Below are 17,386 nucleotides of genomic sequence, written 5' to 3'. Positions count from 1 at the left end.
TGTAAGGGCAAGCATATAAAAAAATATATGTCTTTTAATTTAAATTTTAACTCTGAAAAAATACTGTAACTTAGAATTGAAGGACAATCTAATTTACATTTATGTAGTGTACATTCACTCATCTGAATCATTCAGATCAGCCATGGACTACTGCTGAGCATTCCAAACTGCCCAATGTATCTGTAATTTGCTTGCTAAAAGACATTTGTTGCTTCGCAGTTATTAAATTCAGGAAGAAAACACACACAAAGTTCATGTTTTTCTAAGAATCACAATTTTGGTGAATCAGATTTACGTGGTAGCATTTCATACTTAAGAACATACTCCACGGATATTTCTTGTAGTCAGATCTGTCCACATGCCTCAGAGCTAAATCAATATTTATTTCATTTCAGAATATCAACAGTCATACCTTTCATTACTCTGAGAGATATTAATGAAAACACTAAATGGAGGACAAAGAACTCAAAAAAAAAAAAGATCAGGAACAAGGTGAATGCATTTATGATTAAAGGAAATATTTTTCAAGTTATCTTAACTGCTATTTTAAAAACAGACAATATATTGCTACTTTCCCTGCCCTTCGTCTGCTCAAAAATCAAGTAACAATAAAAGGAAGAAAGATATTTTCCATGCAAATGGAAATGTGGTCTTTTTTGTTTCAAACAAACTCAGGGACTGTTGTTGACACTTCGTGTACCCACCATTTAAAAACAGACAAATGCTCTCAGAAGATCTAAAATGTTATTTATATACAGGAAATGAAATATTTTTAGCTGTTCTTGGATAAGGAAACAAAGATTAGCATCTGTATAGTCCCATTAATAAAATTAAATTATTTTATGTTATTTTGCATTAGGTCTAAATAGCATTTTCAAGGGACTATACAATACTAACCAGACTGACATGAAATGAAGAATATTTGTGAGATGAAACAAACACAAAATAATCAAAACACTATCTGTAGAAATGAAGCAGTGATTTCAAATATTTAGCTAAACAGGACAATCTAATAATCTATGTCAATGAAATGTAAAAACGAGGTAATACAAATACAAAATGTGTGTACAGTGAAAATAAAAAAACAATTTAAACAGTACAATAAATGAATATGGTTGCTAGCCACATGATGGTCAGATTTCAGTAGAAGAATATGAATGAGTTGGTAAGGAAGATGGAGTGCTTTTTCCATCTAAAATACAGGAAAATTATAATGAAAAAAAATGAAGAGTATCACTATTCAACAGTTGCCTAATGATATTCCAATTAGCAGTATTTAGTGGAGACTGTTTTGGAAAAGGAAAATGTTCTGCAATAAAAAGTAGGCTATTTGTTTCAAATATTGGTCAATTTAAGGAAGAGGCTCAAGAACTTACTGCAAGCCTCCAGGGGGGAAAAGATATCCTGTCATACTCATGTAGCCATCAGTTTTCAGAGGCTGTTTTAGAAAAAAAGTTATAGAAGGCTACGTATTAAATGCCCCCAACTGACTAACAACAACATTCTATTTATTTCTTAAAAGGCAATTTTAAAAAGGCTATTATACAATGATCCTACCAGAAGCAGCCAGTAGCAGCTCTTCAGTGAAAGAAACACTTTTCCTCAAAACAACTGGGCTGACATGGCTAGAGTGAAGAGGGTTAAGGCTAGGCCCCGGGAAGAGGAGACAGGACTTATTAAGATGTGGGGAACCACAAGACAGAGTAGGGGAACTGGGAAACAGGAAAATCCTAGGCCCCTGTGGGGAAGATGCTGTGGAGGAAAGGAGTAGAGAGAAAAGATGTAGATTCAGAAGATGACTAAAAGAAATAGGAAAAGGAAAGCAAAATGAAGAAAAAACAAAACATTTTTTCAAATGAACAAATACGTACTGCTAGCATATGAAAAAGCTATAATCAGCATACAAAGAAATGAAATGACAATGTAGCACCAGCATGAATGAGAAGCGAGTTACCAAAAAAATCTGAGTATGAACTTGTTAACTTTGTTTTAAAATGTATTTTATTAAAAAGCCAAAAATAATGGAACATTTCAAAATTTCAATTATATTTTACACAAAAATTTAAGTGAATACTTCTCAGTAAAAATCTAGTCAAAACAGCTCTTCCAATCTACCCAAAAAAGAAATTTAGACTATTTAGATATAATAGAGTCTCTTCTCCAAAAGTTATAGGAATTTAAGTTGATTATCAAGAAAATTAAAACTTTAATTTTAAAGTCTTAAATCTTATAATGGTGTGTGTATATACATATTTATTTCCCACATAAAAAAAGAAGTGTCCATTTCTCAATTTCCTCCACATGTATATTAGCTCTTCTACCCCAAACTTATTAAAATATATAACTATTGTTGTCAGTTAGATACTTGTTAGTTTACGTAAGTGACAGAAAAAGTAACTCTACTCCCAGCACAAAGTCTCCAATTCCAAACCAGAATTAACTTTCAGTGAATGTTGAAATTATTCCTCTTACTACAGAGAATTAGCTTGACATAGTCCATTTTACTCTGTACCATCATATCCTACTTTATAAAAGAAATGGGGGTAATAATCTTGCTTCCAATAATTCCAAAGCAGAAGACTAAAGCAAATCCAAGTTTGGGGTTGGATGTAAAAGAGTAGTCGATTAGTCGACTACCCGATAAGCATAGGCTTATCAGGTAGTCGAGTTGACTACTGGCATTTCCCCCCTCCTTCCTGCCTTTATATCATAGGCAGCAAGGGGGAGAGCAGGAGCTGATGCTGGGGGGAGCCATCTTAAAAGCCAGTTCCCCCCAGCTCCATCTCTGTGGTGCGGAGAGTGAGAGAGGAGGCAGATGGGCAGCGGTCAGGGACCCGGCACAAGCCAAGACTACTGAATCCTGGTCCACGCCACCTGCCGGACCTACCCACACTGCAGCTCTGCCTTTTAAACGTAATAAGAGGTGGGACTGATGAGTCCTAGCTTGCACAGGGTCTGGAACCTACCTCCCTTCCCTTTCCCTCCTCCCCCGCAGCTCTGCAGTTTAAATGCAGGAGGAGCCAGGCTGCCTGTACTCCCGGCTCCTACTACATTTAAACTGAAAACTGCAGTGGGGCCCCTTAACTAGTCAATTACCTGCTTCTTAACATCTTTAGTCAACATATTGACATTGCTTCCTTGGTCATACTCTATTCCTCTTCCTTGCTCAGACACCTTAAAAAAAATCTTAATTTTCACCTCTTCAGATAGTTTGAGTAGTTTGCAACCTGAATTTCAGATCTTTTTATGTGTGCCAAACCATTAATTACATCATCATTGTGCACTAGAACAAATGGCTTTAACACCAAGTTATGCCTTGCTAAGCAAAACTCCCCAAAATGGAGACATATGGCCAAACATAACTTTACTGAAATAATCTGTAAGAACATTTTTTGTTAAGTAAAAACTAAAAATCACATCCTATATGTACATCATATTGCTATACTATCTTTCCTTAAACAATGATCAAGCTTATATTATAAAGCAGTAATAGACAAACTAAAACAAATTAGAAAAATGGACCTTGTGTGCCTAAATTTGGTCTAAACTCCTAGGGTGTGTCTAGACTACATGCCTCCTTCGACGGAGGCATGTAGATTAGCCAGATCGGAAGAGGGAAATGAAGCCGCGATTAAAATAATCGCGGCTTCATTTAAATTTAAATGGCTGCCCCGATCTGCCGATCAGCTGTTTGTCGGCAGATCGGGGCAGTCTAGACGCGATGCGCCGACAAAGAAGCCTTTCTTGATCGACACAGGTATGCCTCGTGAAACCAGGTTTACCTGTGTCGATCAAGAAAGGCTTCTTTGTCGGCGCATCGCGTCCAGACTGCCCCGATCTGCCGACAAACAGCTGATCGGCAGATCGGGGCAGCCATTTAAATTTAAATGAAGCCGCGATTATTTTAATCGCGGCTTCATTTCCCTCTTCCGATCTGGCTAATCTACATGCCTCCGTCGACGGAGGCATGTAGTCTAGACACACCCCTAGTGACTCAAGGAGTAAGTCATTTTTTTAAACGCTATCCTTTACAGCGGGGCTACTCAACACGCGGCCTGTTTGTTTGCGGCTCTCGGTACAGTTTGGGTTTTTGCGGGGTTCAACATGTGGCCTACAGGTGGGAATCCTTTGAACATGGCCTCCACTGGGAACATGCTCCACAATGGCAAGACATCTCCCAGGAGGGGTGAACACTGAAAGATGCAAGCAGACGGTCTGGCTGAAAGAGAGGGGTACTGGGTGACTGTACTAGCCCCTAGGGAGGAGATTCCGGGAGCACCGGGGAATTGTGGGAAGAGCTTTGTATTCATGTCCGTCAGTGTGAAAGAAGCTATTTGCATATGCAACCACACTTAAATTGCAGCTCTCAACATGTGCTATGAGTATCACTGTGGTCCCCGGGGCTTCCAAAGTTAAGTAGCCCTGCTTTATAGGGACACAGTTTTTATCAGGGGTCGATGACTGAAGAATCCTAGCAGAGTTGATGTCCTAAGAATGGATGTATTCCATTGTTAATTTAGATTATAGAACCTTGAGAAAATGCTGGTGTCATCCTTGAAAAAAGTGCTTTTTTAAAAACACCATCACAAATTTGTTTGGTAAAGTATGTTTAAAACTGCCATCAGCATGAAGAAAATATTTAACACAAACTATATCATAGAATAATCTTCTCAATCTTCTGTTGAAAATTAAAGATATTTAAAATGAAATAGGACTCTGAAAGATACTATATACTATGTTGCTAAGTAATTACTTTTTCAAAATTCAATGTCATGTCTAAAAATAATGCACACACAAGCAAGCCTTATGATTGACACACAATTTGGCAGAGACCTGAACATAGTGCCAAAAGATAGCAGCTACATGATGCTGCCCTAGCAAATAAAAGAATGAGTGCTATTTAGCTTAAATTTAGAAACCAAAAACTATAGCTGATGCAGACGGCTTTTTCTATATACAAGAAAATACCTCACCATAAAACCCTATCTTGAACACAAATGCATTCCTGTGTCCACACAGAAGCCATTGTTCTCAACGGGGCTCAGTGTAGGTGCAACAGTCCATCCAGTTAGATCATGTTACCGGACCACAGTCTAATTTAGCTACTGAAGCAACTTTGCAATTTCACTGCAGACTACTACCACACTGTGCTTCTAGAATGTCTATCTACTAAGATGTTCACCTATCCAGGTAAAATTATGTTTTCAAACAATCACCAGGAATTTAATAATAAAAATGTATGAATAAATATTAGTCTTTTTAAAAAAAAATACACTTGCTCTCAGTTTCTTTGAAATGTAATTGCTCACCCTAGGTTGTCTACAAGACATAACAGTTATTTACACAAAAGACAAGGAAGACAGAAAATGGCAAAAAAAAAAAAAGGATAAAAAGAAATGAAGAGGGAGAATTATAATTTAATAGAAAGTTGCTTATTTGTCAATTTTGGATTAAGTTTGAAAACATCTTCATATTCTATTGAGAACATATTCAGTTTATAACCTATTTCAATATGTATATCTTGACTGTGATGTGTTCCTGTAACAGTCAAGTAATAACTAAATCAAAAACTGTAACATACCTTAAAACTGTCATAATTAGGAAGGTGGGAACATTCTCAGATTCAAATACTATTTTTAAACATCATATTTAGAAACACTTAAAACAACAGCCACACTTTTATACATGGGCCTACAGTATTTTTGTTCTGTTGTAGAAGAGCAAGACAATTAATAAATTAATGAAAAAGAGTTCAAAACTCCCAGGACTGTACTGAAATAATGACTAATAAAGAGAAGGCAGATAATGGGGCAGAGCCATATTTGTTGTGCTTCTTAAGAAATTGAGGAGATGGGAGGAGGAATCAACATTCAATGAAACTGAAAAGCCAGCTGAGAAATAGGTTTTAAGCTTTTAAAAGGTGTTCTAAATAGCCTTTAGAACTACTTTTTAAAATATTCAAACGTGTATATTTCCACCATAGCCATTTCCATGATTCTGAAAAAGTTTAGTAGACATTAACAATTGCATTTCTAAAGTCAGTTTGCAAACAGACAAGTGGAATCTACACAACAATATGGATACATTTTCAATTAAGATTGGGCTTAGAAAAATCACATAATGTTAGTGAGACTTGATAAATTATGGTGAAAATTTACCCCCAGAATTTATAATATGAAGTGGAGGAAATTAAAAGAAAAAGACAATTCCTTAGGACTCTTTTTATAACATTCTGAAGTGCTTCAAATGGTAGTATTACATATGCTACTCTTAGGCTACGTCTAGACTGGCCCCTTCTCCGGAAGAGGCATGCAAAGCAGGCAAGTCAGCATAGGGAAATCCGCGAGGGATTTAAATATCCCCCGCGGGATTTAAATAAACATGGCCGCCGCTTTTTTCCCGGCTTGGGGAAAAGCCGGAAAAGAGCGTCTAGACTGGCGCGATCCTCCGGAATAAAGCCGTTTTCCGGTGGATCTCTTATTCCTACTTGCAACAGTCCATTGCAAGTAGGAATAAGAGATCCTCCGGAAAAGGGCTTTATTCCAGAGGATCGCGCCAGTCTAGACGCTCTTTTCCGGCTTTTCCCCAAGCCGGAAAAAAAGCGGCGGCCATGTTTATTTAAATCCCATGGGGGATATTTAAATCCCCCGCGGATTTCCCTATTCTGACTAGCCTGCTTTGCATGCCTCTTCCGGAGAAGGGGCCAATCTAGACGTAGCCTTAAAGTGTCTATATGGTATGGTTATCAAATTTTGATAAACAAAGTACAGTAAATCAGTTTGATACAAAAATCTTTTTATGCTTTAATTGCACTGTTTGAAATATCCAATTTCCACATCATTTTGATAACTTATATGCCAAAAAAGGAGAAAGGGTTTGAATGAAAAGATAAAACAGAAATACAAATTAACACAAAAATAAGAGTGGGTGGAAGCGCCTTACCAGTTTTGGGTGTCAAACTCAAATCTGTGTCAGAAGAAGAGGACTGTCGACTGTAGGACTTGGAAGGTGAAAAAGAATAGGTTTGGTTTTTCAGAGGGGTGGAGGGTCCTGATGAATGAGTATTGGGATTGGGATCTTCATTGAAAGGAATCCTGCCAGAAGAAGGTGGAAACATATTCAGTAATCCTGTGCCAAAGGACCTGGCTGACAGCAGCATGATCCGAACACCAGGATGGGACTGGGGAAGGGCCAGCAGTTATTCCTTAAGTGTGTTGCTGGGTAGGAGGCCAAAGGCAAAGAAATGAGGTTTACCCACTCAGCATTCTACAGATAGATGCTGATTATCTGCACTGAAACAGTTAAGCCAAATAAGAGGCATGAAATGTCAGACCAAGAAAAAAAAAAAAAAAGTAAATATGCAAAAGAAAACAAAACTCAAAACAATGCATGGCTTTAAAAAAAATTCAGCTACACAATGCTTGTTGAATTAGTTTAAAGTAAAATGACCACAAACAACTATATTTGTGTGTGTGTGTGTGTGTGTGTGTGTGTGTGTGTGTGTGTGTGTGTATATATACACACACACACACACACACACACACACACGCGCGTGCACACACACATTCATGTATACAACATATATTTTAAGAAAAAAAAAAAGTTTCCTTATCCTATAGCATCAGCAGTGTGCCACAGCTAAAAACAAAGTAAAGAGGAAAACCTTAAGGAATACAAAGCGTACTGACAGACATGTCAGATATGTGCAGATTGTCTTACCTGTTCTTCAGTACTGTCTCTTCCACAAAGCAACACAAACCTTTCCTAAGGCTTTAAACACTCAGGTAACATTATACTTATAAGATTATACTTGCAAGAAATTTAAAGGCCAATCATGGTTTCTATCAAGACTACTAAAAAAGACTTGTAAACTGTACCTGGTGAATGTTACTAGACTCAGATTTTTTGAAGGTAAATCTCAAGTTAAAGGAAGTGAAGAGTATAGCTCTGTGGAAGAGACTTCAGGAAACACACTCTCTTCCAAGTAACTACTGAGTTTGTTTCAGCAGTTGAACATAGCAGTAGTTCTCCATTGAAAGCAGAAGGACTCCCAGTGAGAAAAAGAGGGAGAAAAGATGGGTGGTACCTGCCTACACTGCCTGCCTGCCTGCACTTTGCGACCACTGTGCCTGTGGCCTGCCTCTCCCCAGCTCTTGAGTCTGAGTAGTCTCGTACCAGTGTAGATGAGAGTGGGAACAGACAGAGAGAAGTTCTGGGTAAGTCGTGAGCCAGAAGCAGTGTGAATTGGGCTGTTGTGAGTCGAGCGGCATCCATGGCTTGGCGGATGAACCAGCGGAGACCTGAGAGAATTTGCAGCCAAGGTGGAAGAAAAGAAAACAATACATACAACAGATTGCAAAGTTATGTTAAAAATGATTTCAGGGAGTGCTAGTTAGTGGAGATGTCTTATTCTTTAAGCAGACTCTAAGAGTTATAATTCCTAGCATGCAAGAGTCAAGATGAAATAAAAAAGAGCAGGGGAACAGCTAAGTACTAACTTGTTAACATATTATTGAATCTTTGGCATTAAAGGCTCAGGTTAATAAAGATAAGACGACACGAGTAGAACCTGCTGATCTTGAAACCCACTCACACTTCTGGGCAGGACCATATAGATTGTTTTAATCAATCTCAGCAAAAATCTAGCACACAAGTTGATAAACAACCTTGCACATACATATGTTCAGATTTTTTTTTGTCTTCTGTTCAAGATTGAATGCTATTGATTTATGGGTAGTATTTAAAGTGTTAGCTACTGCAGCAAGTATTTAGTTTTTAATTGATTATGGTTTTATGTTGTAATTCACCCAGAAGCTCTGTGATGATGGATGCATGTTTCACAAATCAATACATATTAAATTAATAATTCTAAATAAGGATCAATAATTGGGTTCCACTGCTGGGGAAATTTTACAGTGGTATTGATGCTGCCTCATGCAAAGTGCTCTGATTACTTTATAATAATTACAAGATACAATAACTAAGATAACTGTAATCACTAAAACAAAATGACCTAATTCAAATAATATCTATCTGGACAGGTTACATAGGAAGTATACTCTTACGTATTCTATTATTCTTATACTAATTGTGTAAAAATATAACACAAGATGTCATAAATAAATTGATGTATTCAGAGTGGCAACTGAGAAATGTAAATGCTTCCCACCTCAGAATAAATTGATACTGAAATTTTCCTAATTTTATTTGATTTGTTCCGGTTCAAAATTTTAATTCAAACTGTATTGTATTGACTTAGCCATAGTGAACAATTAGAATTAGGTCTCTTCCTCATCATGAAACCTTTTTCAGGCAGTGTATGATATAGCCTAATTTGTTTTGCTTTTAAAGAAAAAACAAAAGATTAAAATGATTTTAAAATGTCAAAGATGTCTACATCTCCTGAGCCACTTAACTACCTGAACTCAAATACACTTATCTTTTCTGACATGAATGCACAAGGACACTCAAACTGAGAGTGCTAAAAAATAGAAATCCCTTAAGAGAAACAGATTGTGAAAGATCCCCCATGAACAAAAAGTCCCCCATGAACAAAAAGTGTGTAATTTACATGTGCAAACTAATTATCACCTAAAGGCTGGTGGATAACACCATAAAAATGTGCAATGCTATGATTGCATAAATTTAACAGATATGGAATGAACAGAAAAACATCTCTCTTGCCAGGATTTACTGCTGCAACATCTAATAAACCAGTTCACCTTCTCAAAACTGTAGAACATAAACCAACTTACAGACAAGAAAAAACAGTAAAGGAGAAATAAATGCTGGGAAAACACACTGGATATGTAAAACTGAATGACTATGACAAAAAATGAAATTCACTGCATTACAATCTATTAATTCATACTTACTCCTTCATTTCTTTGGATGGGGAATTACATGCAGGTAAGAATGCAGTGTTACTTATTTTATCCAAGGTACAGGCTGTTCCTATGGCTCGTACTACTAATCCAGATTCTCCCTCCAAATCAAAACACTGCAAGTAACCAACAACTGCATTCCCTCTCATTTCAAGTACCTTCAAGCCAATTTTCCTTTGAAGTTCACCTATACAAAAATAAATGCAAGTTAAATGATATCTCACTTAGAAATAAAGTAAGCATGTTAAAGACGGTGATGCTTAGTAGTTACGGTTAACTGGTGGGGCCCTGCAAGCAAGGGCTGCTCCAGCGTCTGTCCATTGGGAGTGCAGGGCTAGGAGCTGTTCCAGCCCAGATCCCCCTTAGTTGGTTAACTGGTTAAATGTTAGGCTGAGCTAATATTTAACTGGTCAACTCAGGGGTGGGGGACTGTTTTTGGGTTAAGGTCTGCTGATCCCCTCCTCCCCCCCCAAAAAAAAGTTAAAAGTCAGGGGCCACACACAAGTAAGAAGCAAAGTGAGATGCTCCTGACAGAGAGAGACAGACACTCCTCACATTCTTCTTGCACATCAGAGCCTGGGGGGGGCCCAGGCTAGTAGATTTTATATGCTCCAGCCCTGTGGGTGGATGGCAGGGGGGGCTAGAGCATCAGCACAGGCTCCCCAATGCTGAGCATCAGGGTATGGATCCAGGCAAGCCAGGGGCCGCACTTGGCCCCTGTGCCAGAGATTCCCCACCCCTGGGTTAACCAATTAACCAAGATTTTACATCTCAATATGAGACTTCAAATTTCTTTGAAATTCAGACCAACAAATGGATGGACAGACATCTTTACTCACCTTTTTGGTTTTGCAAATTTCCAAAACATATAAAAGCATATATCAATCTAATGTTATAGGTTTTATTCCTTTTTAATTTCTACCTTAGTTTATTTATATTATATACACAGATGCCACACAAAGCAAAATGTATCTTTCTTCTGTTTCTTTGGTATTAAAATGAAGACTCTTTACTGTTCACAAGTCAAGAAAACAAGTTGAGTTTGCTGTAGGAACCTGATTCTGCAAGACTGCATTACCAAAAATGACCATACCATCTTGAAAATGTTTATAACTGGCAAATAATATAGAACAATGGAACAAAATTGCACTTTTTTGCTTACTTCACCAAGTAGGTCAATATTTTGAATGCAACTTTCAGTAGAACTTTAGGTATATGTTTTAATTTCTAGTACTGTATATACGGTGTCTGAACAAATTGGTAGACAACTGCATTTAACACTATGACAAAAATGCAGTTCATGGGAACATTTTATCAATTGACATTTTACTTAAATAAAACTGTATCCCTAAAGTAATTTACTTATTTATTAGTGGTCTCAATCCAGTTCTTCATACACAGAAGTCAGCTTCACAAGATGCACTACTACAGTTAGTATCCTTGTTAACCACAGCGGAGATGACAGGATCAAAGAGCATGAAGAATGAATCTTCTGATTTGTCCCACTGGTCAGTTAAGTTAAAAAATCAGGTAAGGACAGCATAAAAAAAGCTTGCAATTTCTATACTGTAGGGCTGTGTCTACACTGGCGGGATCTTGTGCAAAAGCGGCTGCTCTTGCGCAAAAACTTGCTGCCTGTCTACACTGGCCGCGTGTTCCTGCGCAAGTAAACTGACGTTCTAATGTATGAAATCAGGGCTTCTTGCGCCAGAACTCTGACGCTCCCACTCAAGAAGAAGCCCTTTTGCGCAACTGTTCTTGCGCAAGAGGCCAGTGTAGACAAGCAACATGAATTTCTTGCGCAAGAAAACCCTATGGTTAAAATGGCCATCAGAGCTTTCTTGTGCAATAGTGCGTCTACACTGGCACGGATGCTCTTGCGCAAAAGCACATCTCTTGCGCAGAAACACATGCCAGTACAGAGGCTCTCTTCTGGAAGAGTTTTTGCAGAAGAACTCTTCTACAAAAGAGTTTTTGCGTGAGAACGCGCAAGTGTAGACGTAGCCTAGTTGTTCTGTGGCTATGGGAAGTACTTCAATCTCCAAGGCTATCTTCCAAACAAAAAAATTTAAAAGGAAAAATGTAAGCTAGGTATTAGTATTAGGGATGTTAAAATGTGTTTAAGTAAACGTGTAACCACTGAAAATTTCAGCGGTTATATGAGAGGTTGCAGTAGGCTCTTTGGAAGCCAGTGCGCACAGGGAATTGGCTTTTAAGTGCATTGGCTCCCACCTCTCCCCACCCCATGCAGTTGCATGCCGGGGGGGGAGGGGGCAGGTGACTCCCTGGGAGATGGTGTATGTGGGAAATCAGCAAGTAACCAAGAAGGTTAACCAATGAGCCCATGCTCATTGATTAACTGCGTACAGGATTACACTTTCACATTCCTAATTAGTATGTAGTGGTTAGTAGATCATTTTATTTAAATTTTTCTCAATACTGTTAAGAGAATACAATAAAAGTCTACTGAATGAGAGCACATTGAAAAAAGATGCAACTAAAATGTTAAGCGCATTACATCTTTAATGCGTCAGAAAATTGTACAAAAAGTGTCTCTTATAAATAAACGAACTACACGCTGTACAGTTAACACCACATCCTAGTGATGACATTATGGAACATTACATTATGCAATACAGAATGCTACCATTATAGGCTGTTTACACCACAGCTATGGCATACACTAAGGCTATGTCTACACTGCAGGCTTTTTGTGCAGTGACAACCTCTGAGGTCAGAACTATGCTTCAGTGCCAAGAGATGAGACCTTGGTGCTGACAGCAGTGCCAGGGACGTGGTTAACTCCTCCAATCCAGAATCAGGAGGTATGGCCAGGGATTCTATTGATATTACCAATGTCAGTGTTGGTACCAACATTGTTTGGTTCTTAATATTTTCTGGTTATTACTGTATTGGAAGAAAGGAATCAGAAGCCATGATTTTTCACAATGGTCAAACCTCCCATTGCCTGGAGATGATAGCAGCAGACTTTGGTGCCATGTTTGTAGCCAGTCCCAAGATGGCCTTTGGTCAATCTTTGTCTGATGATGTCAGGCTCATCTGTTAATAACAAACTTGGAAGGTGAGTGCCAGAGAACAGGGCACAAGTGGAGACAAGCTCCTCAGGGTCAGATCTTCTAGGAATAGGGTTCTCTCTCTTTGGTGTCTTAAGCTTCCCTCATGGATTTTTCAAGGTGGTAAAATAGGTGTTCCTGGGACTTTCCTTTCCTCACTGAAAATTACTAACAAACTGAGCAACAGTCTGGCACATGACTCTCACCAAGGTGAACAAACAATGGGCATGGCCATCCATGACTGTCCCTGATACAGGTCATTAAAGTACAACAAAAATAAAACTTAAATATACACATCCTCTCCCTTTATAATTAATGAATAACTACAGACTTTTAAAATAGCAGTAAATAAATATAACAGGTTGAATGTATGTATTAATACCTGACATTAGTGAAATAAGTCTCTGTCTAGCCTCATTTGATGCCCTTGGTGTACGGATTCGGTCTATCCATTGGTATTCAGGGTCTTCATTAACAACCAACTCTTCCACAAATCCATGAATTACTACAGCTCTATAACACTTTGGAATAGATGTGGCTGTTGAAAAAGATATATAAGTATGTAAAATACAAGTCTATACAATAGTGATTCCTTTCCCAACAGATTTTAGGGAACTCCTAAACAGTTTTACTGCAAACAGTAATCTCACTGGTGCCTGCTGGAATTACTGCCTGAGGTTGTACCTTTGTTTCAGCTAACACATTCAGGAGGCTTTTGCACTAGTATACCACTTCCATAAAATAGGCACACACAGTAACTTACATGCACATATTCACACACAGGCTTTGCTGTTCATGCCTGCATCATAATATACCAAAAAATTAATAGAATACATTAAATTTGAAATACGTTTTTTTTTAAGCAGCTCCTTTAAAGTATCTGCTGCAGATGCTCTACCATAAGCAAACAGTAATGCAATACAAAATTCAAATCAGACTTTTTTTGCCACTGGCTTTAGTGCCATCTGAACTGGACCTTTAAGGAGGGTTGAGGAATGGTGAAAGGGAACAGAAACTAGAATAGAAAATCAACCTTGAAAAGAACATTTTTTCATAACTTTACTACAAATACAGCATGAATTGTGTCACTACTGTGACTAAACATTTTATGGAAGAAAAAATATCGTTTTCTGACTAATGGAAGGAAAAATATGCATTTTGAATTTCCTCTTATGAAATGTTACCTCCAAAGAAGATTTAAACAACAGAGTACAAGACTCGATTAACAACGATGAATCCATATAATTAACTAGAAGAGACACTTGCTTTAATTTGGGAATATTTAATTTCTCAGGTATCCAGTTTTTTTATATTTAAAAATAATCCCCCCAAAAATAGCATTGCCACACAAAAGAACAATTTATTTTAGTTATTTACTCACTGCAAAAAAACTTGACTCCACAGGATGATTGCCTAAAACGATTTAAATCATTGAAGAGGTCTACTTTCACTACAACATTGATCTCCCCACGGATACCTGTCCATTTAAAAAAAAAGGGGGTGTGTGAAAGGTGAAATTTGTATCAGAAAGAACCAGAAACAATACAATCTACTCAACTATTTGTTTGACATTTTAATTATTACTGTTAAAGTTAGGCAAACTCCATAACCAATCAGAATATCAATATTTTTGCCAAAAAACATAAAGCTAAATATTACTGTTATGATCTTTTCAAATCCCATATTAGAATTGCTCTCAAAATGATCTCAAGACTAGGGATGTAATAGAATAGTCGATTAGCATTAACCTATAAGTTTGAGCTTATCTGTTAATTGGGTATAAACTACAGGCATTTCCCCCTGGAACCTCTTGCTAGTACATTTTTTAGAAGGCTGGCCAGCAGCCCGGCTTAGTTCCAGCTCGCGATGGGTCAGGGAGCTCAGTCCCCCCTGGACAGGGGCTGCAGCCACCCTGCAATGCTGCTGGCACCATCCCTGGGACTATAGAATAGTCAACTAATGGATAAGAATTTATGAGGTTAATCGACTATTCAGTTAACCAATATTTCACATCCGTACTCAAGTCCATAACAAAATTACTCTCCAGAGTCCATTCTATTCAAGCTATCCAGTATCTAATTCAGAATTATAATACATACTCACAAGTATACAACAAAATAGCTATTGTTTTTGCATCACTTGAATATGAAAAACTATATAACCACAAGGTATTATTTTGGCTATTTATTTTTCCAAACGTTTCTTGTTTATCCATACTTTAAAAACTTTTTAATAAAGCTACATTAATAAAAAGCTTTTTAATAAAGCTACATTTCAGTGAGAAACCACAAGCTTTGATATCTTGTCTCTTCCTACCTACAGTACTAACTTAACAATCTTGAGCTGTTCCCGATTCTTAATTTCTTTCTTGACTAAACAAAATCTTTTTGTGTTTTACCACTTCATATCACTATAACTTCCATGTGCCAAATACATTACAATGCCAAAATGTGAACAAAACACTAGATGTAAGTGACTGAACAGGATCTTCTTGATTGGATCTCCTGACTCAATCCTCTCAGAAGATACCAAGTATATCTTCACCACAATTAAACATCCATGTCTGACCTATGATAGCTGACTCAAACTCATCATGCTCAGGCTCCAAAACCGTAAAACCATAAGGGGGAAGATACCAGAGCCCAGGTTTCAGCCCGAGTTAAAACGTTTACACTGCAATTTTACAGCCTCACAGCTCAAGTCCCAAAAAAACTGAGTGAACTGCCAAGAGCCAACTACAACATACACATTCACAATCAGATATTTTTCATTGCCTCGTATGGCAATTGGATCAGGTCCATATGCTCTCAAACAAACGTGATAAGCCAACAGAACACATTACCACTCCCATCTTGTTCCTCTACATGTTCCTGGAATCAACATGACTGCAACCCCTCTATAACCAATCACCTCCCTGATAAGTCAGGGTGGATCCACACATGTATAGGCTTTTCATTATCATAATTTCATAATAAAATCATTCACAATTCAGAATAGGTACAGAGGTCACCCAATTCATCACAATAGCATCTTCATACATTTTTCTTCATGTTCACAATGACCACAAATCCAGACATCTGTACATACACATCACAGATATAATCAACTCAGCCTTTGGTTTAGTTTCCAACGTAAAGTTAGTGATATACCGTGAATCAGACTTTCACATCAGTAATCTCCAAAAACAGTTTTTTTCATGTAAAGCATGTAAACCATTTTGAAGCACTTGGAAGAGGGGAAAGTAATCAGGAATAGTCAACATGGATTCACAAAGGGCAAGTCGTGCCTGACCAATCTGATTAGCTTCTATGATGAGGTAACTGGCTCTGTGGATATGGGAAAGTCAGTGGATGTGACATACCTTGACTTTAGCAAAGCTTTTGATACAGTCTCCCACAATATTCTTGACAGCAAGTTAAGGGAATGTGGATTGGATAAATGGACAGTAAGATGGATAGAAAGATGGCTAGAAGGCCAGGCCCAGCGGGTAGTGATCAACGACTTGCTGTCAGTTTGGAGGTCAGTTTCTAGCAGAGTACCCCAAGGATATGTTCTAGGACCGGTTTTGCTCAACATCTTTATTAATGACCTGGATGAGGGGATGGATTGCACCCTCAGCAAGTTTGCGGATGACACTAAACTAGGAGGAAAGGTAGATATGCTTAAGGGCAGAGATAGGGTCCAGAGTGACTTAGACAAATTGGAGGATTGGACCACAAGAAATCTGATGAGGTTCAAGAAGGACAAGTGCAAAGCCCTGCACTTGGGACAGAAGAATCCCAAGCATTGTTACAGGCTGGAGACCAACCAGCTAAGCAGCAGTTCTGCAGAAAATGACCTGGGGGTTACAGTGGATGAGAAGCTGGATATGAGTCAACAGTGTGCCCTTGTAGCCAAGAAGGCTAATGGCATATTAGGTTGCATTAAGAGGAGCATTGCCAGCAGATCCAGAGATGTCATTATTCCCCTTTATTTGGCTCTGGTGAGGCCACATCTGAAGTATTGGGTCCAGTTCTGGGCCCCCCACTACAAAAAGGATGTGGACGCATTGGAGAGGGTCCAGCAGAGGGCAACCAAAATGATTAGGGGGTTGGAGCATATGACCTATGAGGAGAGGCTGAGGGAGTTGGGTCTGTTTAGTCTGCAGAAGCAAAGAGTGAGGGGGGATTTTAGCAGCCTTCAACTTCCTGAAGAGAGCGTCCAAAGAGTATAGAGAAAGGCTGTTCTCAGTAGTGACAGATGGCAGAACAAGGAGCAATGGTCTCAAGTTGAGGTGGGAAAGGTCCAGGTTGGATATTAGGAAAACTATTTCACTAGGAGGGTAGTGAAGCACTGGAATGGGTTACCTAGGGAAGTAGTGGAGTCTCCATCCCTAGAGGTGTTTAAGTCTCAGCTTGACAAAGCCCTGGCCGGGTTGATTTAGTTGGG

At 38.3% G+C, this 17,386-nt stretch overlaps 1 protein-coding gene across 10 annotated transcripts in view; it reads right to left on the bottom strand.

The window, feature by feature from the left end:
* Positions 1-17,386, bottom strand: part of C2CD5 (C2 calcium dependent domain containing 5) — a 126,280-nt gene that overhangs the window by 93,512 nt on the left and 15,382 nt on the right. For 5 of the 10 annotated variants that reach the window (XM_025183726.3, XM_025183729.3, XM_025183731.3 and 2 more), the window contains 5 exons: positions 14,340-14,435; positions 13,341-13,496; positions 9,876-10,071; positions 6,943-7,094; positions 1,558-1,752 (listed from right to left, as the gene is read on the bottom strand). In XM_025183726.3, coding sequence (XP_025039511.2) covers positions 1,558-1,752; positions 6,943-7,094; positions 9,876-10,071; positions 13,341-13,496; positions 14,340-14,435 — 795 coding nt within the window. Of the gene's footprint in view, positions 1-1,557; positions 1,753-6,942; positions 7,095-8,175; positions 8,301-9,875; positions 10,072-13,340; positions 13,497-14,339; positions 14,436-17,386 lie in introns of all 10 variants that reach the window. The other 5 variants (XM_006121261.5, XM_006121262.5, XM_006121268.5 and 2 more) reach the window with 2 other exon arrangements.

The sequence above is a fragment of the Pelodiscus sinensis genome, chromosome 1, assembly GCF_052426305.1.
Source record: "Pelodiscus sinensis isolate ZL-2025 chromosome 1, ASM5242630v1, whole genome shotgun sequence".
NCBI classification, from domain to species: domain Eukaryota; kingdom Metazoa; phylum Chordata; order Testudines; family Trionychidae; genus Pelodiscus; species Pelodiscus sinensis.
The sequence above is the reverse complement of the archived record's forward strand: the minus strand, read 5'-3'. Positions and strand labels throughout refer to the sequence as shown.